A 26,140-nucleotide genomic window follows, 5' to 3' on the forward strand; every position below is an offset into this window, starting at 1 on the left:
TCTGGATGTAAAACCACATTTGCTCCTCCTGAAGCAGGAAACAGGAAGCATGAAAGCTTTTGAGCTGATCAGATTTATTAACTGATACACGTCTTTGCCTCTAACATTTTAAATAACAAAAGTTAAAAAGGCAACAAAAGGTTAAATGAGTAAAAACACAGAACAGAGAAGTAACACCACACAGTCATATGATGATAAACATGCAAAATGATCTCAAAAGTTGGCGGCCATCTTGGTGACATCTTGTTTCAGGTCCACCACGTGCATCTCAATCCTCCTGTGCAGCTCGTCCATTGAAGTTGACAGGGTGTCATACAGAGCCTGGACACAGGGAGGTCACAAATGTTGCTCTCAAACCTTCAATCAAACAATGAAAAGTGTGTGCAGAGGTGTGGAGGACACTCTTACCTGAGCTTTCTCTGTCTCTTTGCTGCAGACGTCTCTCAGGCTCTGGATCTTGACCTTCAGCTGCTGCGTCTCTCTGGAGATCTCCTGGATCTTGTCTGCCATCTCCTCACGCTTCTGATGGATTTGGTTACACTGCCTGGAGAACAGCTCAATGTTGATGTCTGAACTTTGACTTTACAGAGCAGGATTGTCACATTCTTTGCATGTATCACTGTATGTTATGGCCTGAAATACCCCAGCACGTCCTGAACATGCTGCTCCTTCATCTCTCTCTTCTTCTGCCTGCGGATGTTCTGTTTGGACTCTTTGTCCAGCTTCATGCCCAGAGCTCGCTTCAGCTGGCCCTCCTCGATGCACAGGTTCTTCAGCTCCTTCTGCTTCTTCTCATACTGAGCCATCAGCTCCTGGTGCTACGCACGCACGTACGCACGCACGCACGCACGCACGCACACGCACACACACACACACGCACACGCACACGCACACGCACACACACACACACACACACAAATATAAGCTGCAAAGAAAGGATTTCAGAGATTCCACAGATTTACCAGCAGGCACTGCTGAGATGAGAATTACCGTACCTTCACTCAGTGGGGCTGGGCGATATGGCTTTAAAATCATACAGTGATATTTTAAGGATGCATTGCATTGCACAATACATATCTTGATATTTTTAAATGTCCTTGATTCTAATAATAACTACAACAATAAAAAACATTATTGAATAAACTGCACTTACAATAAAGTCAAATAAAGTAGCTACTATCAAATAATAAAGTTGAATGTACTAATGTTATAACAGTTAATAAATAAGGTTATAAAGAATTTGAATTCAGTACTTCTATAATATTGTTATATTGTTATAATTAAATAAATCAAAGCAGGATCCATGGTGCTTTTATGTTGAAGGACCTGGCTCGTCTCAGGTAGGAAATGTTGATGTTTTTGCAGAGGACTCGAACCTTCCGGTCAACAGTTGGATGTTAGCAGACAGTTTAACAGATAACCATGAGGATTCATTCACTGTGAGCGGGCAACAAACTAACAGCTCTTCAGTTCTGCTCACACTACCACCACTACCAGTCATTACATTAGCCTGTTAGCGCAGCGCTGATACACATGATGATTTATTCTCTGTAAGCTGGAAACAAACTAACAGCTCTGCAGTTCAGATATTCATAAGATTTACAAATTGAAGTAGTGCTCTACGGTTGCAAAATGTGACTAAATAGTCACAGTCTGGAGCTCTGCAAAAGCCCTGCTCTGTGTGTGCGTGTGTGTGTGTGTGTCTGTGAGAGGCAGAGAACTGTAGAAGAGAGCGAGAAAACCAAACTGCCGTCACAACGTGACATTTTACACTTGATGTTCACAATAGTCATTTTATATGATGTACGTGAAAGAGGCTGCTTTTTTTTTTTAAACAATTCTGTAACTGTTTTTGATCAATGTTAAGAGACTCTATGTACTGATTGATAGTTTTGTAGGGAACCTCACTTGTCAAGCCCCTTGAGGATTTTCTGGGTTTCCTCTGCATGTCTCCTTTTATTAAAATGTATAACTGTCATTTTTAACATGTGCTAAATAAATCTAATCAAAAATGCAGAGCACTTGTTCCTACCTCCTCCTGTCTCTGGTTGGTGGTGTTCATGCTGCTCTCCAGGTCCTGCAGCAGGTTGTACATCTGCTGGATCTCAGCCTCAGTGTGAGTCATGCTCTGCACCATGTTCTGCAGCTCCACCACACGCTCATCTGCTTCTTCCTGAAATCACACCATCAGCAACTCATCATACAGCTGACTGACAAAAATGACTGCATATCAGTCTAATCTCCAAGCTGCCAGCGTTCCGTATTCCGTTGTACTCACGATGGAGTTCTTGATGTTCTTGACATTCTCCCTCATCTTCTCCATCTGACTCTTCAGCTCCTCTGGAGACTCCACAATCTGAGACTTGAGTCTTCCGATGTCTTCCTTTAGGTTGCTGACGTCCACCTTCACCTGGGCCTGACACACACACCCAAACTCTTACTATCTGACTGTCTTTGTGGTGGATTTTTCCCACACAGTACGGTTCACAAATAGAAGGTTCTATTCTCACTACAGTCACATACCAGTTTCTGAGTCTTCTCTGCTATTTTGGTTTTCCACTCTGCGATGGTTTCATTCATTGCATTCTGAAAGGAGATTTTATTTCACATGAGAGCACACACACAGCAGGCTCTATCATCTGGACTGTGTTTCAGCAGCACTCACCACTTCCTGGTACTCATGCATGGTGGTGGTGTGCAGCTCAGAGAGAGCAGCTGCCAGCTCGTCAGCCTCAGCCTGCTGCTCTGGTGGGATAGTCCTGAACAACAACAATTAAAAAGCCTGCAGTTGAATTTGAGTTCAATTTTTGTCTTTTATGTCTGTGGAGAGGATGTGTATCTAATTGTGTGTATCATATCTAATGTTCTGATTTCTTGTGACCATAAAATGCTTTATTATTTATGGAATAATTACACTGTGATCTTGGCATAACATTTGTTTTCACAGTTATAGAATGGATGATCATTCAATTATTTTGTTTAGAAAGAAAAAACACCTGTTAGTAAACCTGTCCACTATGTCAATTTAATGAAGCAATTAAGCTGTAGTCAATAAAGTGCCCAAGGAATGATGTTTTTCTGTTGGCCAACATGGAAGTTAGCATCGTCCGTCCTGTAAGATTTTTCCATTGGATTTTAGATTATTGCAGCAAAAAAGCTCTGTGGTAAACAAATGTTTATGATACTTACAAAATTGTTCAACAAGATAATGTAAAGAATGTAAAAAAACCAAAAGCTAACTAAGCTATAAATTAACAAATTAAGTTGTGTTCAGTTTGATGACAATTTGTAGTTTTGTTTAGCCACTTGTTAGCAACCGCCGACACATAAAAGCTTCGAGGTTCACAGTGGGGTATAAAAAACTGACGTATTTTATGTTGTAGAACACAACATGAAAGTCAGCTTGTGTTACCCACAGACCTTATTTCAGGCGTTGAACCAAAAACACATTTACTGGGGCACCCAGCGGCTAAGTTGGTAGAGCGGGCGCCCCATGTACAGAATTCATGTCCTTGGTGCAGCAGCTGTGGGTTCAATTGCAACCTCGGCCCTTTGCTGCATGTCATCTGCTCTCTCTCTCCCCCTTTCACACTTAAGCTTTCCTGTAAAATAAAGGCAAAAAGCTGTCCCCCCCCCCCAAAAAAAAAATCTTAAAAATCCATCAACTTTTAGATGAGGGACTGGAGCTGGAAAAATGCAAAGTAATTGCAGGTTTTAGGACTCATTCTTGGGGCACGCTATAAAATGTCCATTACATATTCCCAGGTTGGTGTCTTCAAATGGGTCCAAAACCCAGAAATATTACTTTTTAAAAGATACAACAAATTGCAAAAAGGGCATAAACACATCACATCAAAGAAGCTGAAAGCAACAAAAAGCACACTCATTTAACTAAAGACTTACGTCAGTATCTCAATCTTCTTCTCTGCTTCTACATTGCCTCTGGTGTACGCCTGCAGCCTGTCCATGTCTGCCCTCTGTAAACACACAATAACTGTTAGAATAACTGCACGCGCTCACACACACACACACATGCAAACACATGCAAACACGCATGCAAACATGCAAACACGCACACACATGGTAACAGTCATAGCAGTCAGAAAATCAGGCGACCTTGCCTGGTCCTAAAAGTACAAGGTACAAGGTACAAGGTAGATTTATTGTCATTTTTCTTAATCATGGTTTAAGAAGAAGTGAAACTAAAGTTGATCCTAAATCATACTACAACTTTTTGGTGTTGAAGGAGAATTGGGGAGTTGAGGAGTTTCAGAAGCTGCTCTATAGTCTGTGTGTCTTTGCCTCCTTCTTTCTAAATTCAACAATCAGCTCCTTGATTTTACAGACATTGAGCAGTAGGTTGTTCTCTGTTCACCACTCTGCAAGATTGTTGATTTTATGAACTGTCGTCATTGCTTGTAATACGGCCGATGATAGTGATGTCGTCCGCATACTTCACAATAGAGTTCTCCTGATGTCTGGGAGTGCAGTCATGGGTGGACAGTGTGAACAGGAGGGGGCTGAGCACACAGCCCTGAGGGGCTCCGGTGTTGAGCACTAATGTAGAGGAGGTTTGACTGCCAACTGGAACTCTCTGGGGTCTGCATGTAGGGAAGACCAGTATCAAGTTGCAGAGTGTTGTACTAATGCACAGAGTGTTCAATCCTCTGTATGTGCTGTAAATATGGCAGATTTGACAATAAAGCAGACTCTGACTTTGACTGAAGTTTTCCAATCAGCTTCATGGGAGAGACTGTGTTGAATGCTGAGCTGAAGTCAACAAACAGCATCCTGATGTAGTTGTTCTTATTCTCCAGGTGAGTGAAGAGCAGTAGAGATGGTATCCTCTGTGGATCTGTTGGTTCTGAGAGCGTTCTGATGAGGGTCCAAGCTGGCAGGGATGTTGTCTTTGATGTGCTGGAGAACCAGTTTCTCAAAGCACTTCATCAGGATGGGGGTAAGAGCCACAGGGCGGTAGTCATAAAGACTAGACACAGCAGACTATTTAGGTACAGGAACTATGATGGATGTCATACACTGTAAAGCCCTCTGAGGCAAACCATGTTTTGTGATAATGGGCTCTATAAATAAAATTGACTTGACTCTTGAGGCAGGAGGGAACTGTCTCTTGTGAGAGTGAGATGTTAAAATGTCAGTTTTTACATTAACAAGCTGATCAACACAAGTTTTTAGTACGCGTCCAGGAATGTTGTCGAGGCCAGCGGACTTGTTTATTTTCACTCTCAGCAGGATTTTTCTAACATCTGCCGTGGTTACTGAGGGTGGCCGGTCCTCTGGAGGCGGAGTAGTCTTCACAGCTGAGTCGTAGCGAGCGTAGAATGTGTTCAGCTCTTCCAGCAGTGTGGCCTCATATATGATGGGGGCGCTCCTGCTTTTATAGCCTGTGACATTTTGAATCGCCTGCTGTTGCTGTTGAGATCTCTCTCCAGTCTCTGCTGATGTCTCCTTTTAGCCTTCTTGATGCCAGCTCTCAGTCGTGCTCTGGCGATGATGTATGCCTCCTTGTCCCCTGACTGAAAGGCAATTTTTTTAGCTCTGAAAAGAGCTTTCAGCTCTCCATTCATCCAAGCTTCCTGGCTGGGGAATGATCTCACCATTTTTTGGATCACTATATCATCAACACATTTGCTGATATATGATGTCACAGAAGATGCACATTCTTCAAGATTGACCTTGTTATCTTGAGTGGCAGCATCTAAAAGTATGCAATACCTTTAGAAATTAAGGTTGATCACTGTCCCATTATAAGCCCGACCCCCACCCTCACTAAGCGGATTAATTAGCCAACATAGTGGCCAAATTTGATTTATCCGGACATCTATATGTCTTTAAGACTAGGCGATACAATATATTTTCAAAATCTTCTGAAAACATTCTATTACTCTATGAACAGTTTTCTAATTTCATAACTTTTCCAGAAATTTCATGACAGTTTGAACTCTGTACAACAGTAATCCCTATCAGTCTGGTATTGAGCTGTCTATTTATGTGCAGAAACTCTACTCACTGCCTGGATGTTCTGATTTTGTTTGTATTGTGGGCACAGCACACAGGTTGCAACTGTATGAAAAGTAGAGACCAGGTGCCACACTGTACGCAGCACTCAGAGGAAGCTATGAAAACAGCAGTTTGCAGAATATAGCAAGTATAGTGAGGCCAAATGGCAGGCGGACAAAGCTGAAGTTGGCTTTCACATTAACTCATGATTCTGTTTACCAACAGTAGTTGACAATTCCTGCATAATATACCTTTAAAAAATCACAATTGTAACACTATATCAAGTGCAAAATGTCCTAGCTCTATTGAAGATCTGCATTAAAACTGATCAAGATACTTCTAATTAAAGTAGCCCTATGTTAGATGTTAGACCTTTCTTTAATTGGGGTTAAAATGTCTTGTGCAACCTGCAGAATTCCTGAAGACCCCCCCACCCCTCCACATACAAATCTGGTCTGCTTGTCCAAGATCATGTCCATCCTCTGCTTCCTGAAGTGCAGAAAGTTCATTATCGCACTGAGAACAGTCAGAGTCTTCTGTTTTTCTGGAAAGGAAGAACAATGTTATCATCCAGGGTTATCCCACATCTAGTTATCACTGTTTCAGTCCCTCTAGAATTTTAAGGGCTGTTTTTGTAACTGTGGCAGTCTGGAATGCCTGATTTTGCAGCAGCTTTAAAAAAAAAGTGATGCATGTTGTTTTTTTTAAAGTTATATTTAGATAAGATGCACATCTTAATATGATACATTTTAGGGCTATTTTGACTCAGTAAATTAAGTCATTAATAACTGTTGGGTAACATAAGCCTTGCAATGCTGACAGTAATTCCTGTCACTGTGTAAGTGACAGGCGCAGCAGCAGTATCATAATAAACATAGACAGAAACTGAACGGATCAATACGCTGCGCGCAGCCGCACAATGAAATGAGTTAAATTTGCAGTGAAGCTGCAAGGCTGTGCAGAATCAACAGATATTTCCTGAATTTGTGTGAATTGTTGCGATTGCTACATTGTCCATCCTGGAGGGACTCCTGTATGTATGTGATATAGTAGTTTCAGAAAAAAACGTACAGACAGATAAAAATGAAAAACATACTTACTTGGAGCTAGAAGGTCATTCAGTGAAAAATCGTACACCAAGCACATCGGCAAAAACTGCCGCCTGAGAAAGATCACACAGTGCTGTTGTAAATATATAGAGTGTGGATACAAATCTCACTGTAACCACCTGTCAGAGCTGTGGCCATTGAAGTACTGAACCACGGATGGCAAAAACAGCCATGTGCTCTATTCTTTTCAGTCTGTTTGGTTTGCTTACATCTATTTAAATACAGTACATCCTAAACCCGTCATCAGCAATCAGCAATCATCCTCTCCTTCACTCTGTGGCAGTTGCAACAGAGAATATTGTGTTATATCCAGGAGAGAAAGCAAGGAAACATACATGCGCATGTAGACGCTCATGATAGCAGTCGACCCCTCATGATACACTGGATTCTGAATGTTCTCCAAAAGTGGAACCTGTGAGAAAACAAAAAAGGAAATTATGCTTTCAAATATAGAAAAGATAACAACTAGGTGTATGGTGATGGCTCCCTCTATGACGAATATCCCCACATCACTCCCTATTGAAACATGATGTTTGTAAAGTGACATTAACCCTTTGAAATCTGGGCTTGATTTCTTTCAAAAACATGGGAATTACACAATGACCAATTGAAGAAGTGAAACAGAAAGTAACATGAAATTAGTAAGAAGTACAAGAAAATGATTTCAAAATTGGTAAAAATCATTAAACAATCAAACAAAAAACAAATGGTAAAGTTTAAAAAACAAACAAACAAGGAAATAATAAGTCATAATAAGTAGTATAATAAGTTTAAATATATTAAAAAAAAATATTAGAAATTAGCTATCCAAAAATGTTCCCTTCTAGAAAATATTTTTCTATATCTACAAATTTCTTGCAATTTGCGGGACATATCTTGCCAGGTTGCTCATTGCCTTTTTTCATGATGTTTTCGAAAAAAAAAATAAAATCAATTTGCTTAGGGTTCAAAAGTTTAAATATTGAAAGGCATCTGAATGCAGCACAAGAAAAATTATGTCAATCAATAATTAATGATACTTAATATACTGAGAAAAAAAGGGAATGCAGCAGACAGCTCAGTGTGACATGGACTGTTGAGTGAAAGCATCATAAAGTAGTTAGCTGTTCTTACCATGGAGTGACACTCGGGGCGGAAACGATACAGGAGATGCAACACTCTCATGTACAATGTTTGGACGGCCTCTGGCTGGAGGAGAGAATACACGAGCGCTATGTTATTGATCTGGAATTAATGTGACCACAGAGGACTGCTAGCTGACACTCTAACAGCATCAGGCTGTTATATGCATATGTGTATGTGTGTGTGTATGTATGTGTGTGTGTGTGTGTGTGTGTCTGCACAAAGTGAACAAGTACAAAACATCAACCCTAAGTTTAACTATTTTTCTTATTTTGCAGTCAATTAATATTACGTACTTTATAAAGCATTGTTTTATGTCTCCATCTGCTGGTGAGCTATCACAATAAGAATACACATTTTATGGGTGGGGATAAAAAATAAAAAATATTGGATATCTGCAAAAAATCGAATACTGTGCATCCCTGGGTACAATATACAATATATATGACATATTAGCATGTGAGTATTGTATGGTGGTATTTTATCTTTGGCACAGTCTTCTCAACAGTTTCAATTTGAAAATCTCATACTGTAAATGGTTCAAGTGGCTTGCACAATACAAAATTCACTTACAAAGTGCAAAACCATAATCACAGACTGTCTTCAGAATAAAGACGCATAAAGATATTAAATAAATTTACCTTTACCAACGTCTTCACCATAAATGCAATACTTTACTGTCACTGTTACTGTTGATGAAGTGATTGAGGTTTACTGTGTTAAGATTTTCATCATCACAGTATAAATACTCTGTACCTTTTCATAACTGATTCGTATGTTAACTTAACTGTGTAACTGTCAGAACATCTTTGAGGAAAGGACTTTTGTATTCAGGAGAAGTGATTATTGTCTGACAGCATTCAACAAGTGATGACCTTTTTTTAAAAAAAAATGCATTATACATTTAATGATAAAAATATAGCAACAGTGTTGTAATTCTCTAATAAACTAACGTTAATTTGGATAACGTTAGACGGATAAAATCCTCCGTTCGGTCTCTCGCAGCACTGCCAATAATTTAGCTATCAATTCCGTTATATAACGTCACTTTGCTAATTTCTAAATGAAGCTGTCAGATATTTAATGTCCGACATAAGCTCCAGAGAGGAGTGGGCTTTACCTTGGGAGCAGGAGTCAGGTCGCTCTTGGCGAAATGTTTAGCCTCTTGACCGGTCAGAACTTCTGTCCGGTAAAAGTTAACTATCGCGTCCACAGCGTAGACAGGGAACGTATTTTCTGTCATTGTCGCGATTTTAACGGCAACTAAAAACAGACAACACAAAAACTGCTTCAGCGACGACACAAAATTGGCGCCTTAACACAACTTCCTTGTTGATTTCTAGACGAAGCATGTGATTGGTCATTTCATACTTCTTCTGTGATGAGACGCATGATACAGATACTCACTCGCGCCATCTATCGCACCAACTGTGTAGAACTCCTGAACTCCCCTCCTGGATGTTTGATGGGAGAAATATTGAACTAATTTTAACCCTTAACGCCCGCTTTAATATTACACACACTCGTATCGCTTTGTGCACAAAGATTTTCAAAATCAGGCAATACAAATTATTATTATTTATTTTATGATTTCGTACTTTCACTGAGTTTATTTTTTAATCAATATTAATCCCAATCATTGTTATCGAATACTCATTAATTTTCACTATTCTAACCCTTTAAATGCCAGGTTTTTTTTCGTGATGATAGTAGACACACACACACACACACACACACACACACACACACACACACACACACACACAAATGAATTATTTTCAATATACTACATGCAAAGTAGGTTATTATTTTTTTGGTGATCACAGCCTTTTTTCTTTTTTAGGTAAAGTAAATAAAACGTGTGAAAAATGTGCCTAACAGTCCCTATGGATTAACCTTGTGCTATTGTTTGGATTTCATTTATACCTAAATGTATATTTTATGGTGGTCATACCAAACAAAATGTATTTATGAGCGCAGAACCAAAGGGAAAAAAATAATAAAAAAAAAAAGCTTACAGCAACATAAAGTTCAGAACATAAAACAACTGAAATAAAATGTAGCCAGGGGCAGGTGACACTAGGCACAGATTAAATAAATACCCCAAATGACACACCTTTCTGCTGCTTTTTGTATTACATTGTAAGCATTAAGAGAAATATGATATTTCATTAATGGGACCATGGGAACTGCTTTTTTTCAGTAGTTAAATTTATGTATATCAAATTTGGACATGATAATAAAAAAAAATGTCAGCCACACTATCATCTCATCTGTAGCACAGACATCTGTAGTCAAAGAAACCAAGCAACACGTTCCCATTTAGATAATAAAAAAAAAAAGGATCTTCCTTCAGAGTCATTTGAACTCTTCCACACAATTAAAATCTATGGTCTTAAAACATTTTGTAAGATAGTGGCTAGATATAGCTTAAGGGATAGGTTCCAATTCCCGTTGGAAGAGTGCACAGATTGCTCTGGTTTGTGGGGTGTAGCATAGCATTTTTTTTTTCTATGAATTACAGCCCAGGCTATTATTTGCTTAAGCCACTGAACTCAACAGTTTTAAATTTGGGAAGGGCGTCTCTATAGAACACAGGGTTTTGGTTCTTTTCTCATTAAAATTTTGCTCAGCAAAGATGGAAATACAATCAATTTGTTTCATTAAACCTCTTTTTTGTGTGTCTCTCTTGTTTGCTCTGCCGGTATTACTGTCATCTTTGGTGGGTTTGGTTTCAGTCAAATCAACTGAATAGGTGAATTGGAGGAAATTACCAAGCTGTGTGCAACACATCCATATTGACAAAAGTTTAAACATTTATATTTCTATGTGAGATCTAAGCAGCTAACTAACATTATTTCCAGTAGGTAGCCAACATCCATGGTTTTATATATCCAAAGAACTTCTTTAAAAATGAACTGCATGGTAACGGGGCGTCTAATAGAGACGGGCCTTTATTTGTCATTATGTGTAGCCACACTGGGCTGGTAAAAGGGACTGGGTGTCTGATTTGGACAACATCTTTGTTTTCAAAAGCTTATGAAAACCAATCAAGTCTTTCTTGTGCCAATTGTTTTGAACGTTTTTTGCCCCCCCGTTTTTCTTGTATTACCTTTTTTTTTTTGTTTTGTTTTCTTCATATTCCCGGTCCACAGGGGGCGTTAATGCAAGACAGTGTTAGAGTGCACGTGACACAACACGGAAGTAACTGGTGTGTTGTCTGGATGTTTCATGTCGGTGACGGTGGAGATTGAGTGTTTCATTTCGTAGTCCGAGCTGACAGTGTGACATGACTTGATTCGGTGCCGGTGAGGCGGTAGTGTGCAGGTCGCCACAGTCCGGGTTTTGAGCGGTAATGGCGGTGAACTGGGCCGAGAGGATCTCTGCTTTCTTCCGCAGTCCGTCCCGCTTCCTCTCCGGGACCACAGCCGAGGCTTTCCTCGCGGAGCTGCTGCGCGAGCTCCGAGATGACAGAGCCACGTACAGTGTCAAGGTAAACGACAGTAATAAAGATAATAATAATAGTAATACAATGAAATATAATATATAACGTCAGTCTTCTGCCACGCTTCATAAACGTGTTGCTCCATTTGCCTACCTACGAAAATATTAGGCATTAGGTGTTTAATTAGCCAGCTCATAAACGTGAAATTGTCACATTCACCGAATGATAGCCTCCGATAACCGCCTTTACTTTTTTCAGACACCTTTTACAAGTATTTCGACCTTCGAACCCTCAGCGAACTGCTGCGGCTGCTTTCGAAAACATTAAAAAGTAAATTATCAACTTGGTAGTAAATAGCAAGAAATTTATGTCATAGTTATTATCATCGAGTGTTTTTTCCTAGGTAATTGTTTGTTTTAAGTTGTAATTTCTATTTCGTTTTTTAATGTTTGTTCATTTTGTCGTTTTGGGTTTTTTTTCTTCTTTTAAATAATAATTTTCAGTTAATTTTCTTGTATGTTTTAATAATATCTTTTGCGCATTTCTTCTTTTGTTGCTCATTGCCTTCTTCCCATGTTTTTTTTTAATTTTCATTTTTTGTAATTCTCTTATCAGTTTATGTGACATAATTACATGACCAAATGAACATGAAGACCTTTCAGTCATGTAAAAAGGAAAAAAAAGATATGCAAAAATATAGAATAAACAAATAAATTGGGGGGAAAGAATAAGAAGAATAAGGGGGTGTAATTAAAGAAATCAAAACAATAAAATAAAATAGATAGAAAAGTAGACAGTAGAGACTAACAAACTCTCTCTCTCTCTCTCTCTCTCTCTCTCTCTCTCTCTATATATATATATATATATATATATATATATATATATAACGTGTGTGTACTGTAGACAAGAGTATTGGGTCAAAACATACATGTAGATAAGTGGGTAGTGAGTATTAGTTACACTATAATATGTTTCTGATACATTCTTACACCTTCTCTTCTCTCAAATTAAACGTCCTTCCCATATTTTTTTACAGATATCAAGCTAAACTGGTCGGGTTTGAAAGGGTCATTTGCTCGATTTTTAAAGAGAGTTTGGCCTGTTTCAGTCTCAACATAATGTCCAACCATGTCAAACTACCCCAAAAACACAGGTTCCAGCTTCTGTAGTCAAATAAAATTGGATGGTTTTCTTGGTCATTTAAACATGGTGTCCAAGCTTTAGCCCTGATATAAACCAGGATTTATTGGCTACATACAGCCTGATTTTAGACTGTATTTTAAAATAATCATTTAATATATAAAAAAAATACATAGAAACACTGCATACCCCCATGTTTACATCATGAATGTTAATTTTTTTTCAAATACACAGATTCTGTTTACTCTTTCATCGAGGCTAAGACTAGACCAGATTACTAAACTTTCACTTTTCAGCCTTGAATAACCGAAATCTAAACATCCAACAAGAAATAGACATATAATTGACATTTATTAAACATCTTTTCATTGTTAAATTGCTGAGTGGTTTATTTTTGACTCCCGGTTGGACTAAAATAAACAATTTGAAGTTGTCATCTTGGGTGTGAATTACGGTATTTATAGCACTAACACACATGAACACATCTGCTTCTAAATTTTTCGAAAATAAGAATAATACTGGATACATCATTGAGACACCCTCATAATGGGTTGAATGGGGTGATTTCATTTACATGTTTCCTTTAAATTGTATTTATTTACTTTTCTATTTTTATTTACTTTTTCATCCAGTATACATAGTATGTTGGCTCCTCCTGCTGGGATGCACTGTTTATATTTTGAGGTGGTGATGTATAATTAACCCCGCCTGTAGGCTTCTTCTGTAACATTGCCAAATCTACACACTGAAGAGATGTGCCTGGCCTGAAATGTCCATGTGGCAATAAGAAAATTATAACTGGAGTACTGTCCTGAAATTTACAATATTGACAACTGAAGTTTTTCAACAAAGAAGCTAGTTTTTTTTATTGTTTTATCGATTGCTGTTTTGTGTGTGTGTGTGTGTGTGTGTGTGTGTGTGTGTGTGTGCGCGTGCGTGCGCGTGTGTACTTAAGTGCTTGGTATTATCTTGATGTTTTCCTTTTTACAATTGTATATTGAATCTAAGTCTCTGAACTCTAACAGGTCCATAATTCTTGTGTGTGTCCCTCTTCAGGTCCTCCTGTTGTCCCCTCTGTGTGAGTACCCGACCCTGCTGTGTCCCTCAGACTCGGTGGGTGAGGAGACAGCCCTGGAGCTCATGTCAGTGTTGGACCAGTGTCCTCCTAAGTCTGTTCAGTTCCGCTGTCACCTCCTCCTAGCCCTCACCTCTGTGCTGGTCTGCACCTCCTGCGTGAGCAGCCGTTCCCGTGCGTCTCAGGACTTCCTGGAGCTGCTCCTTCAGATAGCCCAGGACACCAGTGACCTTCACGGTGATGGTGCTCTTCGCTCTGTGCGGGCCACAGTTTGTAGCTGCCTGCAGGAGCTGGAGGCTAGCTCTCCTGGCCTCCTCTCACAGCGCCTCGAGCTCTTAGGTGGGCTCCGGCAGCGAGAGACATCCCGGCTGCACCAGGCCTACGCAGGACTCCACAGTCTGGTGTTAAGAAATGCTGTGTATCAGCTGACCCAGGATGCAGGAGCTGGAGCAGAGGATCTGAAGGCTCTACTGGGAGGAAACACAACATTTGCATGGGAGGCAGAGCTGGACTCCGGCCCGATGGATAACACAGACTCAGCCGTACTGTGCTCTGTCATCCTGGGCCCCATGAGCACCGTGCCCACCCTGCAGACCGGGCCTGACTGTAAGGAACTGCGATCAGTCCTGTCCTCCCTCCTGGAGGAGTCCTACCTCCTCACTCCTGTGTGTCAGGCTGCTCTGCTCCACAGACTGACAGAAGTGGTTGCCATGGTTCCCGGTGTCCCTCCAGCCCTATTCAGAGCTCAGCTGCTGCGACTGCTGGGCACCAGCGAGGTTTGTGTCTGATGGAGTTAATGAGTCCATGTTTCTCTCACTTGTTTGTCTCACTGGTTGTTGTTTATGAGCATTTTCCTTGATGCAGTATTAAAGTTGTAATCCTTAAAATTTTCCTCCAGGCTGACCTGGTAACTAATGGAGTGGGCGATATGGCCCTTAAAGAATATCATGATATTTCAAGGTAATTTCATGAAAACAATATTCTTGACGATATGACAAAATACTGAAAAATATATAGAAAATATGATTTAAAAAAACATAATTTAGTGTTATTGTTTTATATGTCAGCAATGTAACAACTTGTCTTAAAATATATAGTGAAAACTAAACAAAAACGAGTTTCAGATTCTGTACAAATAAAAATCGTACAGCAAAATAAAAATCAACTTTTTAACGAGCCGTTTGAAGCCTTCCCTCGCGATAGTTTGAATTGGCTTCATATCTTTAGCCAAACAAAATGTGATGGCTTCTGTGAGGAGTGCAACTTACGAAAGATGCTGGGCTGAGCCAGTGTATGCTGTCTGCTTGAGCTCGTTGCATTTGTTGTTGTTGTTGCCGTGCTCTCCTCGCAGGATTTTTGGCTCTCCTCATACTTCTTCGAGTGCTTCTGTTTGAAGTGGTGAAATAAGTTTGATGTGCTGCCCCCCTTTGTTGTGACAGTCTTGTTGCAATTCTTACATATTGCCATAGTCTGTACATCTGATCTTTTGTAACCAAACCATTCCACACTACTGAAGTCGATATGATATGGCACACTCCTACTGTTAACACCCCGACGCAGCCACATTAGAACGGTTTCCTTTAACCCTGAAATTAGGTAAATTGAAATTCTAAACGTAAAACATACCTAATGGAAACACATCAATTAAAAAAACCCTCCTGTTTATTGCAATAAAGTTTGTCACTCACATGAGGGGGTATTCAAGGAGATTCTAAAAAGCCATATTTGTACAAACTGCAATGGAAGTACTTTTTTGTCTTTTCTTGGTCACGTGATGCTATGGCTATATGCTTGTCAGTAGGAACTGGCTCCCTAATGATGCAGCAGGTGCTACAGGAGATGTTATTGCATCACATAACTCTTCCAAAGTTGAGTGGATCATCTACAGTTTTGAATCCACAATTCCTCTGTGAAAATGTGTACTTTCAGCTCCCAGAAATCCCTCATATGTAGCCGCTCCCATGTATAAGGGGCTCGCCTTTCCATTATGGCTCTATAACACACCTACGTGGCCTTGGATTGGAAATAATAACGGCTAGTGTGGTGGCTGCAATAGAAATAAAGCTGCTAATGTTTTAACATCCATCACCATGCTTCTTGGAATGTTATCGCTAGAATCTTGGTTTATGTGTGATCAGCGCTTTTCAAGTTAAGTCAAGTCAATTTTATTTATAAAGCATATAACAAATGAAATACAATCCTGGCTCAAAGGAAAGAGAAAGAGAGAGGGGAGAGAGGGAAAGAGAGGCACAGCAATAGTGGAAACAGACGCATGTCATATTACAATAACGATAGGTGTGAAATTATTAAATGCACTCTAATGATATTGTGGGTGTTGATGAGTCTCATGCGTGTTTAGTTTTTCCAATTGATTTCAGTTATTTCAGCCTCCATTTTCACTGTAGCAAACTCTTACCATTACTGTGAAACAGCATTAAAATATGTTTTTTGGAAAAAAATTAGGAGAGAAATAGGCAGTGCTGTAACATAATTTTGATATATATTCAATCAGCATTGCCTAGTTTTACCATTTGATTGGATTTCAGTCCAAAATTGAGAGACAGAGGGGTGGGTGTGTCTCTGGATCAGCCGTATACTCTTTGTGTCTGCTGTGGCAGCATGGGTGGTGTGCAATACAAAGTACAGCCTGTAGTTCGAGCAACAGCCTGAAAGCCAGAGAAACTCTGCCATATAGGAAGTTTACCACAATTCATCTGCACATCACACCCACATTGTTTTGATAAAAAAATGGTTGAAAATTGAAGCGTCCTTTAAGATGTTGGTCAATAATTAGCCTTTTCCCATCATGCCAAGACAGCCACCACCACCTGGAACACATTCAGTCTCAAAACGGTTTTCTTACACTTTCCGGGTTGAATGACATGTTTCCTGGAAACAGTGTGCCACGGGCTTTGAGTTGCATTTGCTCTCATTTGGTGGGTGTGTCAAAAGTGCATCCAATTAGCAATGATGTGTATTTAAACCACATTCTGATAGATGTTTACCATTTTTTATTTAACATTTGCTTTTTTGCCTTGTTTCCCATGCCAATGAATCCCATTTCACCTGAATAGAATCAAACCCTGCCTTCTTAAAAAGCAGTGTTCTTACATAATGCAGCAGGGTTGCCAACACACCACCATTTACCATTTTGCAATATGTCGTCGTGGCTGGACAGCCCTAATTTCATGTTGAGGGTGGCACATAGTGTTTTTACAAACGACAGCAGGGAGCGGTAAAGCTGTTTACCTTGCTGAGGGGTCAGAGGTGAGGAACCTGTCACCTTCGCCCAACAGCTCACTGTGGCTGCTCCTCCTGTCTTATTACTTTAGGCAAAATCTTAACATGATCTGATGTAAAGTGTGGGAATGACTGTGGGAATGTTTTTGTTGAAGCATTTTTAGCGATGAAAAGCAGGTGATGATAACTTTGGTGACATACATAGGGTTTCCTGCAGCTGCTTCATAGTAAAAAGACCTCATTTGGTTCATCAGTTAAACGCTTTTTATTTAAAGCACATTGCTTTAAGGATATATAAATACTGGGTTTACATTAAAGGGATACTTTGCTGATTTTTAACCAGCTTTATATTAAAACAATGTGGGTAGTCCTTCCATCTAGCCAGTGCCTACATTGAATTTTTCAAATTGTCACTCCCTCTTATCACGCTGCCAGCTTGGTGTGCCTTGCAGGTATCCCAGCATGCTCTATGCTGTGAAACAGTTGCTTATAATATACAATGAATGGGAGTGAATTTCTGGCAGCATACTGAGACGACTGACACCATTTACATATCTGTATGCTAAATATAAAGCTCCAGCCAGCAGATGACCTTTGGAAATGCTTTTAGGCAGATAGTGTTACCTTTAGTCACAGCCAGGCTTCCAGTTTCTTCTTTTTATGCCTCCAACGCCAGAGACGTTATGTTGTCCGTCCATCCCATTGTAACAAACCCAGTACCTCAAGAACATCTCTAAGGAATTTCTTCAAATTTGACCCAAACGCTCACTTGGACTCAGTGATGAACTGATTAGATTTTTGTGGTCACAGGCCACTATGACCTCATGAAACATGTTTTTGGCTATAACGCGAGAATTCATACACTCAAATTTCAAAGGCCAACTTTATTGTGACGACATATTATTCGATATAAGACAAGTTTCTGGCCTTTAGTCAACATCATAACTCAGGAACATAAGGGGAGATATTTGGTCAGATACTTGACTAAACTTGATAATTGACTGATCTGTAAACTGTTGATTGTAGAGCTCCTTTATGCTGTGGGGGGAAGATGTGAGTGAAGCATTCGTGTTTTCACAGACATGGATATAAACAGTAAGTGTAACTTGACTGGTGTGTGGAGGCATACAACCACGCAGCAGTAAATCAGAAAGCAGAAATCAAACAGCAGAAATACAGAACTTATAGCAGCAGGCAGCCCTGCAGAAGCGTCACAGCAACAACACTGCCAGTGTGAACACTGAGCTTGCAACACGCTGCAGTTCGGTGGGGTTGCCGTCACGCTCTGCTCACATATGCAGTGTGTTCAGGTGTAAAGGGTTAATATGTACAGATTTGACATACTGAGACTTCCTGACTGACAGTGACTCTGTCTCCTCCTTCCAGGTGTGCCTCCTCCACAGCACTTTGCTGATGAAGTGTGCGTTCACAGACAGTCTGTTCAGCGCAGAGGATGAAGCCTTCATCCTCCAGCGGCTGGTGATGCTCTCCCAGCACCCACTGCTCAGTACACCTGAGAAGCTTTTCTACATGGACTGCATCCTGCACTTTCCTGAGAACCGGCCAATCAGCTGTGGCGACGGAGACGAGACCCTCCCTGTGTTGCTGACCCCGCGGCTGGCCTCGGCTCTGGTGCCCACCGTGTTCAACGACAGCGCCACCATGCTGGCTCGCCTCAACCTGCTGGCTCTGGTCTACCTGGAGGAGGGCGAGGAGGGGGAAGAGGGGGGCAGAGGGCTGGCCTACCTCTCCGCACACCTCAGCTCGCTGCTGCACATTGTGGAAAATGGAGGCAGCCGAGAGATTGTCGTCACCTTCTTCAGAGCCGCCTTCCTCTTCCTGTTGTACTTCTGCCACGTGGAGTGCTACTTTCACAGCCTGACAGAGCAGCTGAGTCAGCTCTACCTCCGCCACACCCACCTGGCTCCACACCTCATCAACTTGGCAGACCAGACCCAGGACAGGCTCCCTGAGTCCGGCTGGGCTGTGGGGTTCCTGAAGGCCCTGCAGGGGGTCATCACAGAGGCCCCGCTCACCCAGCTCACCCTACAGGACCTGAGCCGGCACCTCAAGGTGCTGGCTCGGGTGGCGGAGGAGAGAGAAATCCCACAGCGCAGCACACTCTCCTTCTTGTCCAGCGTCATCACTCCGTCTTCTTCCTCTCTGTGCGTAAGCGGTGACTGGCGTCTGGGGAACAGCCTGCTGGGGGTCTGCCGCCGTCTCCTGGTCCACCCCAGCCTGGACTCGCTGCTTGTCCCTCTGGCTGACATCCTGCAGCATCTCAGCTGCCGCTATGGAGACACAGACATCCAAGACCACGCCCGCCTCTACTACACCCTCCTGACCACACTATCCAGGGAGAAGCTGGCCGGGGTTTTGGCGCAGGGCTCAACAGAGGGAGGACGGCAGGTCAAGAAGCACTCGCTGTCCAACATCATGGCAGAGAGCGAGGGGCTGACGGGCCTGCTGAACATTCACCACACAGAGAAGACAATCATCAGGCTGACGGAGGCGCATTCTGAGCTGCAACAACACACACTAACTGATGAAGAAAGTGACCTTAACCAGAACGGGACGGACGCCTGCCAAGGAGAGGTGGACGCAGCTCTGGAACAATACAGAGCTCAGTTTGATGTCCCTAACTTCACCTCAGAAATCACCTTAAACTACCAGCTGACTCACACTGACGCCGCTGATTCCCGCTTTGATCAGCTCTTCAGCATCCGCCTCCACTTCAGCCTCACAGACGACCATTATGAAGAACTGAGGGACATCAGTGTCCCGTGTCTGTTCAGAGAGAGGCCATCACCCAAGGTCCAGCTGAGACTGAAGCCCAGACAGCCCTACCCCACCACCCTCCGCGCCAGCGCCATTTTCACCACCCAGGACGGCCTGTCCTGGCTCACCGTCCTGCCACACATCCATGTGGCGTTCCAGCAGGCCTTCATGCCTCTGCCCGCCCCCTCAACATGGGGACGAGGCGCCAAGCTGAACCTGTTCCAGGCTTTATGGGACAGAATTAGCTCTGAAAGCGGGGAGGACTGTGCGACCAGCCTGTTCTGCTGCCAGATGGAGGAGGTAGCTCTGACTGCCCTGCTGCGGACACACTTCCTCCCTCACCTCCTGTCAGAGCCGTCTGATGAAGAAGAGTTCAAAGTGCTGTTATTCCTCCCACCACAGTCTCACATCCTGCTGAGGATCAGGGCGGAGGAAGATGCCGTGCACTTCAACATCGCCACAGATAACTGGCAGCTTCTGCCTCACATCAGTTCTTATCTTCTGACAGTCACATCCTCACAGAAAAAACACTGACTGATGCATCTATCTGGATAGTTTTTAACTTTTAAAAAGGCTGATTTTTAACTAAATCATCCAACTTTTGTCAGCCCTTTAAAACTCTAATTGTACTTCTAAATAAATTACTGAAGACATTTGATATAAAATAAAGTTATTTGACTTCAATTGTCTTGAGCTGAAATGAAACAAATGTGTCAAATATTTTGTCATCTAAAAGGTACAATCAAAACAACATTACTGGTACAGTCAATTAACAAAAGACAAAACCCATAATCTACCTGATGAGTTGCACAAGATCTGATTGTACTCCTTAATAAAAATCAGGCCATACAAAATCATGATCAGAACACACAAACAGAACCACCTGTAGGACATGAAAGGATCCCTATGAACTTTTGCCTGTGAATGAAAGGCCAAAAAGGCTGAACAAAAGTTCAGTGTTTCATGCAAAAACCATTGGCATGTAAACGGCCCCTCGGTTGGTTGCGGTCTGCAGCTTCACCACTGGTTGCCACTAAATTCTACACACTTGACCTTTAAAAAACCAAACTTCGCTCAGTCAGATCTTGTGTGTTTTGGGGGCCTGAAAACGCAAACTTTTTTAACTGGGTTCCAGAGTTTAATTTTTTTTGAAAAGAGCCAGAGTTTGGTTTGTCCGTTCTGGGATACGACAGAAGCAACATGGTGACTGTGGAAAAGGACCTGCTGTCTATGTACATATAAAGCACTCTTTAAGGTAACAAAAATGCAACAAGTCAAGTCAGTTTTATTTATAGAGCCCATTATCACAAAACATGTTTTGCCTCAGAGGGCTTTACAGTGTACGACATCCCTCTGCCCTTAGACCCTCACATCACCCAAGAAAAAACTCCCAAAAAGAACCCCTGTAACGGGGGAAAAAAAGAGGAAGAAACCTCAGGAAGAGCGGTAGAGGATAATGAGGGATCCCTCTTCCAGGACGGACAGACGAGCAATAGATGTCGTAAATAGCAAATGAAATACAATCATGGCAAAAAAGAAAGAGAAAGAGAGAGGGAGAGAGGGTGGGGTGGGGGGGCACAGCAATAATAGAAACAGATGCATGTCATATTACAATAATGGTAGGTGTGAAATTAGTAATTGCTCTCTATGATGATGTTGAGAGAGATGATAACAGTCTCATGCATATGTTGGTAGGGAGTTGTCCAAAGGCAAGATCACAGCATCAGCGCAACCTGGACCAGACCACAATCAGGGCGAGCGACAGTTGTTGGTTTCAGGTAATTGTGCAGTAATGAAAACATAGTATGAGTATTAGGTTATATTCTGTTTCTGCCACTAGATGTCACTAAATCCAGAACACTGGACCTTTAATCGTACACACCTTTCACATCCTGCTCCTCTCACATTATTCTGGTCTACAGTTGGTGGTAACATGCCAACAAAAGCAGTGAAGAAGAAAACTGCTAGATAGCAAACAGGGATGTAAAGAATAAACAATTTACTTTTTTAAAAGCTTTACACAAATGATTTTATCATCCTTAAGCCTCCACGTTTACAGGGCATTTTGGTAAGAAACCCTGAATAAGCTGTTACAGCTCATTCTGATGATGAGTGTCAGTGAAGCAGCTTTGACAAAGGCCGAGAAGTAAACATTTCAAAACTTTATTTATGAAGTGTCCATGCACAGGCTTGCCATTGAAGCCTGCTTTGATATTTTCAGTTTGAGAATCATTCATAATGTTTCACATTTATAAATTCAACAGCAGCAGCTGATGAGTATACAAATAAAAATGTGCAGTGATGCGTTGTGCACAAACGTCAATCAAAGTTACCAAAACAGTGTGAGGTGATTTGATAACAGCAATCCCAATCTATGTATGGATTTGCAAATTAGCCTGCTGTGGGGCTAATAATAAAGGGTTATTTATTTTGGCCTGTCCATTAAGACTATAGTGTCCAACGTGTCCTTTTAATAGTCCAGTCCTTTCTGCAGTTGAGCAGTCCTTCAGTCAGAGAGGCCCTTGAAGTTGGGCTCTGTGTAGGGTGGTAAGGCAGTCTGCTGGCTCAGCAGTTTGTCCATGATGGCGATCTCTGAGTCCCTCTTCTCCACCTCGTCCATGGGCGTCCAGGACATGTCGTGTTGAAGTTTGAATGCACCAACAAATGTGTGAGGGCAACTTGGACCCCATTCCTTCAGACAAAGGAAGCAAACTATGGTGAGATGTGCAGCACTTAATTTCAGTTTACAAAACTACAAGTCCCTTTTTAAAGTCCCTGTTAAAGAGCTTTGTGATTAGGAGAGTGTTGACAGAAACTTTTTGATGGACATTTCTAAATCATTTTTCAAGCAGATTTCAACTCGTTGTAGCTTCTGAAGTTTGATGATTTTTTTTGTGTCTTTGTCAAAATGAACGACAACTTTGGGTTTTGAACTGTTGGCCAGAGGAATAGGAATAGGAATATCAGAGTTTCTAACATTTTTAGGACTACTCAAAATAAGATCATCTGTAATAAATATGAGTCTGCGTGCTGGGTTTAGCTCTGGAGCTCCCTGACTTGATCTTGATCTATCTAAATTCCCTGCCATCTCATAAATCCCATGACCACTAGAGACCCTGTCATACCTGAAAAACACGCTTAGATAAAACTGCAGCCAGTCTAATCCGGCCTGAGCGGCCTGTGTTTTGGCTGCCTGCTCACCATCAGCTCCCTTCTGGCTTAAATGAACTTTGAACACCAAACACCTCTAACTGTCACCGTTACATACAAGCTCACAGGTGTTTGGTCACCATTCACGTGTGGAACTTGTCCTCAGGGCGTGTTAAGTAACAGCTTCTGTGCCTGCATGTTGTAACACTTTGTGTCCATGCAGAGGGACACAGCAATAGAAGCAGCTTATAAGTGTGTGTCATACAGACCTTAGGAGAGATGATGGAGAAGTATTTCTGTCCAGATGGCCGCTGGTAGAGGTAATACATGTTGCCTGGTTTCTTCACTATGTTACAGGCGGCATGGTGGAGGTCAGAATCTCTTTTAGCATCTTCTAAAACCTGAAAAAGAAAAAGATGCGTCTTGGACTCAAAGTGTGCCTCATTTTTTAGTTATCCAACATACTCAGACATGATATGTTTTCCTTTTTACTAGTGTCCTTTTTTCAAAGATTTGAGTTGCTGACAGTCAGACCAGAATTCTGTAGTTGTAAACTCCAGCTGAGGAGAAAACCATGGAGGAAGTGAAACCTGTGAACAGAACAGTCACTCTTATGACTCTGACTCACTCTGAGATCACCTCTACACTCACTCACAAGGGGAAAATAAACTATTTGCCATTGTTTGGGGGGGTCCAGTTGAGAATCACTGGTTTAACAGTCCACAAAAAATAGAAAAAATAAACATTTTGGAAATGTTCAGCAATTTAGAAGAATTAAGTAGATATAGACAATTATTTTTGAAAAGTTAGGGGAAATGTCTAGCGAAAAATTAAATGTATATGTTTTGTGATTTTATATTTAAAATTATGTTACAACATTATTGTTATTTTAGTTAGGCTCCTATGGTAAAAGCTGTGGCCAGGGTGTTGTAACTTGTCCAGTCAGCAGAAGGAGCTGCAGAGCTGCTGGTCCCAGCTGTAAAACCTAGAGTACACTCAGCATTTGTGTATCACTGCTACATCTATTACTGTCCATTCATTGTGTGTTGGTTTTTGCTTCTTACCTTTCTGGCCTGCTCCTGTAAGTATCTGATCTGGTCAGCAATGACTGTCAGCCTGTTGCAGGCGTTGGCTTTAATGAAGTCATCTCCCTAAAAACAAAGAAAACACCTTTCCAAGACTGTTCTGTCCATCCCCAACAAGAGATGTTGCCCTGTTTAACGTGACAGTTTGTTATTTGAAAACATGAATCTCAGTGTGAACCTTCTGTACTTGTGATGCCAGGGCCACCAAGTCCATGGGGTCTCCCACTCTGTTGGTCTGGTAGGAACTGACCAGTTCCAGACCGCTGGGGGAGCTGCTGCTCTCAACCAGAGTCACTGCAAGAACCACGCAGTTCAGGTTACATCACAGTTTTATAATGCAGGGAGTCACTAGGAGAATCCTTAATATCCTTGTGAAGGCACCCAAAACTGATGCTTTACTGGCAGGGCTCAAACTACTGCGACTACTCTAGCTGATATTAACGTTACACTAATACTGTCCCAGTATGAACATTACTTTACTATCACAGCAGCTGCTGCTACCATTGCTTCTAAAAACATCATTATTCATGTTAAGCATAGTAATGCAAAGCAGTGACTGCATTTTTTCATTTATTAACACGAAACCTTTGAGCAGTTTTCAGTCAACATCTCCACACCAACACTCTTGTCTCCTAATTTTTTATTTTTGTTACAGTATTTCAGCATCGACGCAGTCTACAACAAAACTGATGGTGAACCAACTTCTCTGAACATTTACTGTATAATAATTGGTGTCAGTTAAATGCAGATCACATTATCTACTATCGGATAACAGTGAACAGCAATACTAGACCACAGCTGTTACAACAGTCACGTTGTCCCACTGTTTAACCGGCCGGCTGCTGGCTAACTTAAGCTAACTGCACCTCATATGGACAAAAAAATATATATAAACAAATAGGTAATGTTGGCAGGGTGCTCTGACACGTTGAGACACCTTTAACTAGTTCTGCTCGGGACAGTGGACATGTTTGACATGGTATTCATTAAGTCTCTCAGTAAGTCTATGATAGCCTACCTGTGGTGGTTTTGTCGGGCTGGTTGGGAAGACTGACCGTCCTGTCCATGCTGTCTTCTCTCCGTTTTAATACAAATTTGTCCGTTGACAGGTTTTCACTCTTTCTGACTAGCTGGTGCTTTCATAACCAGCTAATGTTAGACTAAAAATACAAATACCATAAAGTACCGGAGGTATGACAGGGTCCTAAATCTCCTCCCCTTTTTTTCTATAATGGTCGTCCTGCTTTGTGCCTGTATAAAAGTCTTTAAAATAAAAAGCTTTATCGGAGCTATTTATAATTATGAAATAAATTTTTAATTTTTCAACATTCATTGAAATGAAAATAAAATCAAATTATATTACATATAATTTATTTTATTTTCAATATTACTTGGATTTCTTTTCAGGCGTGTTAACAAAAATCCCGGCCTCGCGACAGAACATCTAAAGAGGCGAAGATGTGTCACTGTTGAGAAACCAAAGAAAAAAGAAGTCCAGGAAACTATATCTTATTGTAGAATATTTTTCCCTGGCACTGGGCAGGATATGAACAGCTGCTGGGTTGTATCTGTCACATCATAGCCCGCAGAAACCCACAGAGGGATAGACCAGAGTACACCTAAAGTGGTATCCTGGATTTTGTGCTTCCTTGGGCTACGTGTTTCTCCCATGATCCATTGCGTGCACACTTACACAAGTTTTATTTCTAACAAACGTGGTGAAAGCTGTGTCCCATGTATTAATTATTGTAATGTGTTGGTAAGAAAACGCATCTGCTCAGGAACCTAGTATAAGAGCATACACAAAAACATTTATTTTCTTAATAACAAGATACTTCCAAAACTAATGCCAGGGGTCAGCACGCCTGGGTCCCTGCCCCAGCCTGCAGCCTGGCACACAATATACCCGATTTTGATGCTTGTCCCGGATGGTGGCAGCTCCACGTGGTCTCTTGGGGCTGAGCTCAGTAAGGCCCCA

At 41.4% G+C, this 26,140-nt stretch overlaps 3 protein-coding genes across 3 annotated transcripts; 1 reads left to right on the plus strand and 2 right to left on the minus strand.

Moving 5' to 3' along the window:
* Nucleotides 1-57: 57 nt before the first annotated feature.
* Nucleotides 58-9,599, minus strand: nuf2 (UF2 component of NDC80 kinetochore complex). Its single transcript, XM_042499434.2, has 13 exons — nucleotides 9,370-9,599; nucleotides 8,241-8,315; nucleotides 7,463-7,539; nucleotides 7,119-7,180; nucleotides 6,465-6,562; nucleotides 3,904-3,977; nucleotides 2,666-2,759; nucleotides 2,524-2,586; nucleotides 2,279-2,416; nucleotides 2,033-2,173; nucleotides 643-818; nucleotides 409-544; nucleotides 58-321 (listed from the first exon to the last, which is right to left on the minus strand). Exons 1-13 carry the CDS (start codon nucleotides 9,490-9,492, stop codon nucleotides 214-216), a joined length of 1,365 nt encoding a protein of 454 aa, XP_042355368.1. The 5' UTR covers nucleotides 9,493-9,599; the 3' UTR covers nucleotides 58-213.
* Nucleotides 9,600-11,429: 1,830 nt separating this feature from the next.
* On the plus strand, nucleotides 11,430-21,338 carry ap5b1 (adaptor related protein complex 5 subunit beta 1). Its single transcript, XM_042511298.2, has 3 exons — nucleotides 11,430-11,742; nucleotides 13,891-14,685; nucleotides 18,536-21,338. The coding sequence occupies exons 1-3, from the start codon at nucleotides 11,605-11,607 to the stop codon at nucleotides 20,459-20,461; spliced, it is 2,859 nt and encodes a 952-aa protein (XP_042367232.2). The 5' UTR covers nucleotides 11,430-11,604; the 3' UTR covers nucleotides 20,462-21,338.
* Nucleotides 21,339-22,068: 730 nt separating this feature from the next.
* On the minus strand, nucleotides 22,069-25,341 carry c2h1orf50 (chromosome 2 C1orf50 homolog). Its single transcript, XM_042498190.2, has 5 exons — nucleotides 25,181-25,341; nucleotides 24,341-24,456; nucleotides 24,142-24,228; nucleotides 23,347-23,478; nucleotides 22,069-22,619 (listed from the first exon to the last, which is right to left on the minus strand). The coding sequence occupies exons 1-5, from the start codon at nucleotides 25,227-25,229 to the stop codon at nucleotides 22,434-22,436; spliced, it is 570 nt and encodes a 189-aa protein (XP_042354124.1). The 5' UTR covers nucleotides 25,230-25,341; the 3' UTR covers nucleotides 22,069-22,433.
* Nucleotides 25,342-26,140: the final 799 nt, after the last annotated feature.

Source organism: Plectropomus leopardus, chromosome 2 (genome assembly GCF_026936395.1).
Source record: "Plectropomus leopardus strain MGB_pleo_1.0 chromosome 2, ASM2693639v1, whole genome shotgun sequence".
NCBI lineage: Eukaryota > Metazoa > Chordata > Actinopteri > Perciformes > Serranidae > Plectropomus > Plectropomus leopardus.

Coding starts and splice junctions, on each gene's coding strand:
- nuf2 (XM_042499434.2), bottom strand. CDS start 9,492: ATGACAGAAAATACGTTCCCTGTCTACGCTGTGGACGCGATAGTTAAC. Junction 3,978..6,464: donor TGGACAAGCAGACCAGATTT/GTATGTGGAGGG, acceptor GTGTGTTTACAG/AGGGCAGACATGGACAGGCT. Junction 322..408: donor AAGAGACAGAGAAAGCTCAG/GTAAGAGTGTCC, acceptor CCCTGTGTCCAG/GCTCTGTATGACACCCTGTC.
- ap5b1 (XM_042511298.2), top strand. CDS start 11,605: ATGGCGGTGAACTGGGCCGAGAGGATCTCTGCTTTCTTCCGCAGTCCG. Junction 11,743..13,890: donor GAGCCACGTACAGTGTCAAG/GTAAACGACAGT, acceptor GTCCCTCTTCAG/GTCCTCCTGTTGTCCCCTCT. Junction 14,686..18,535: donor GACTGCTGGGCACCAGCGAG/GTTTGTGTCTGA, acceptor TCCTCCTTCCAG/GTGTGCCTCCTCCACAGCAC.
- c2h1orf50 (XM_042498190.2), bottom strand. CDS start 25,229: ATGGACAGGACGGTCAGTCTTCCCAACCAGCCCGACAAAACCACCACA. Junction 24,229..24,340: donor TGGCATCACAAGTACAGAAG/GTTCACACTGAG, acceptor CTTTGTTTTTAG/GGAGATGACTTCATTAAAGC. Junction 23,479..24,141: donor TACAGGAGCAGGCCAGAAAG/GTAAGAAGCAAA, acceptor TTTCTTTTTCAG/GTTTTAGAAGATGCTAAAAG.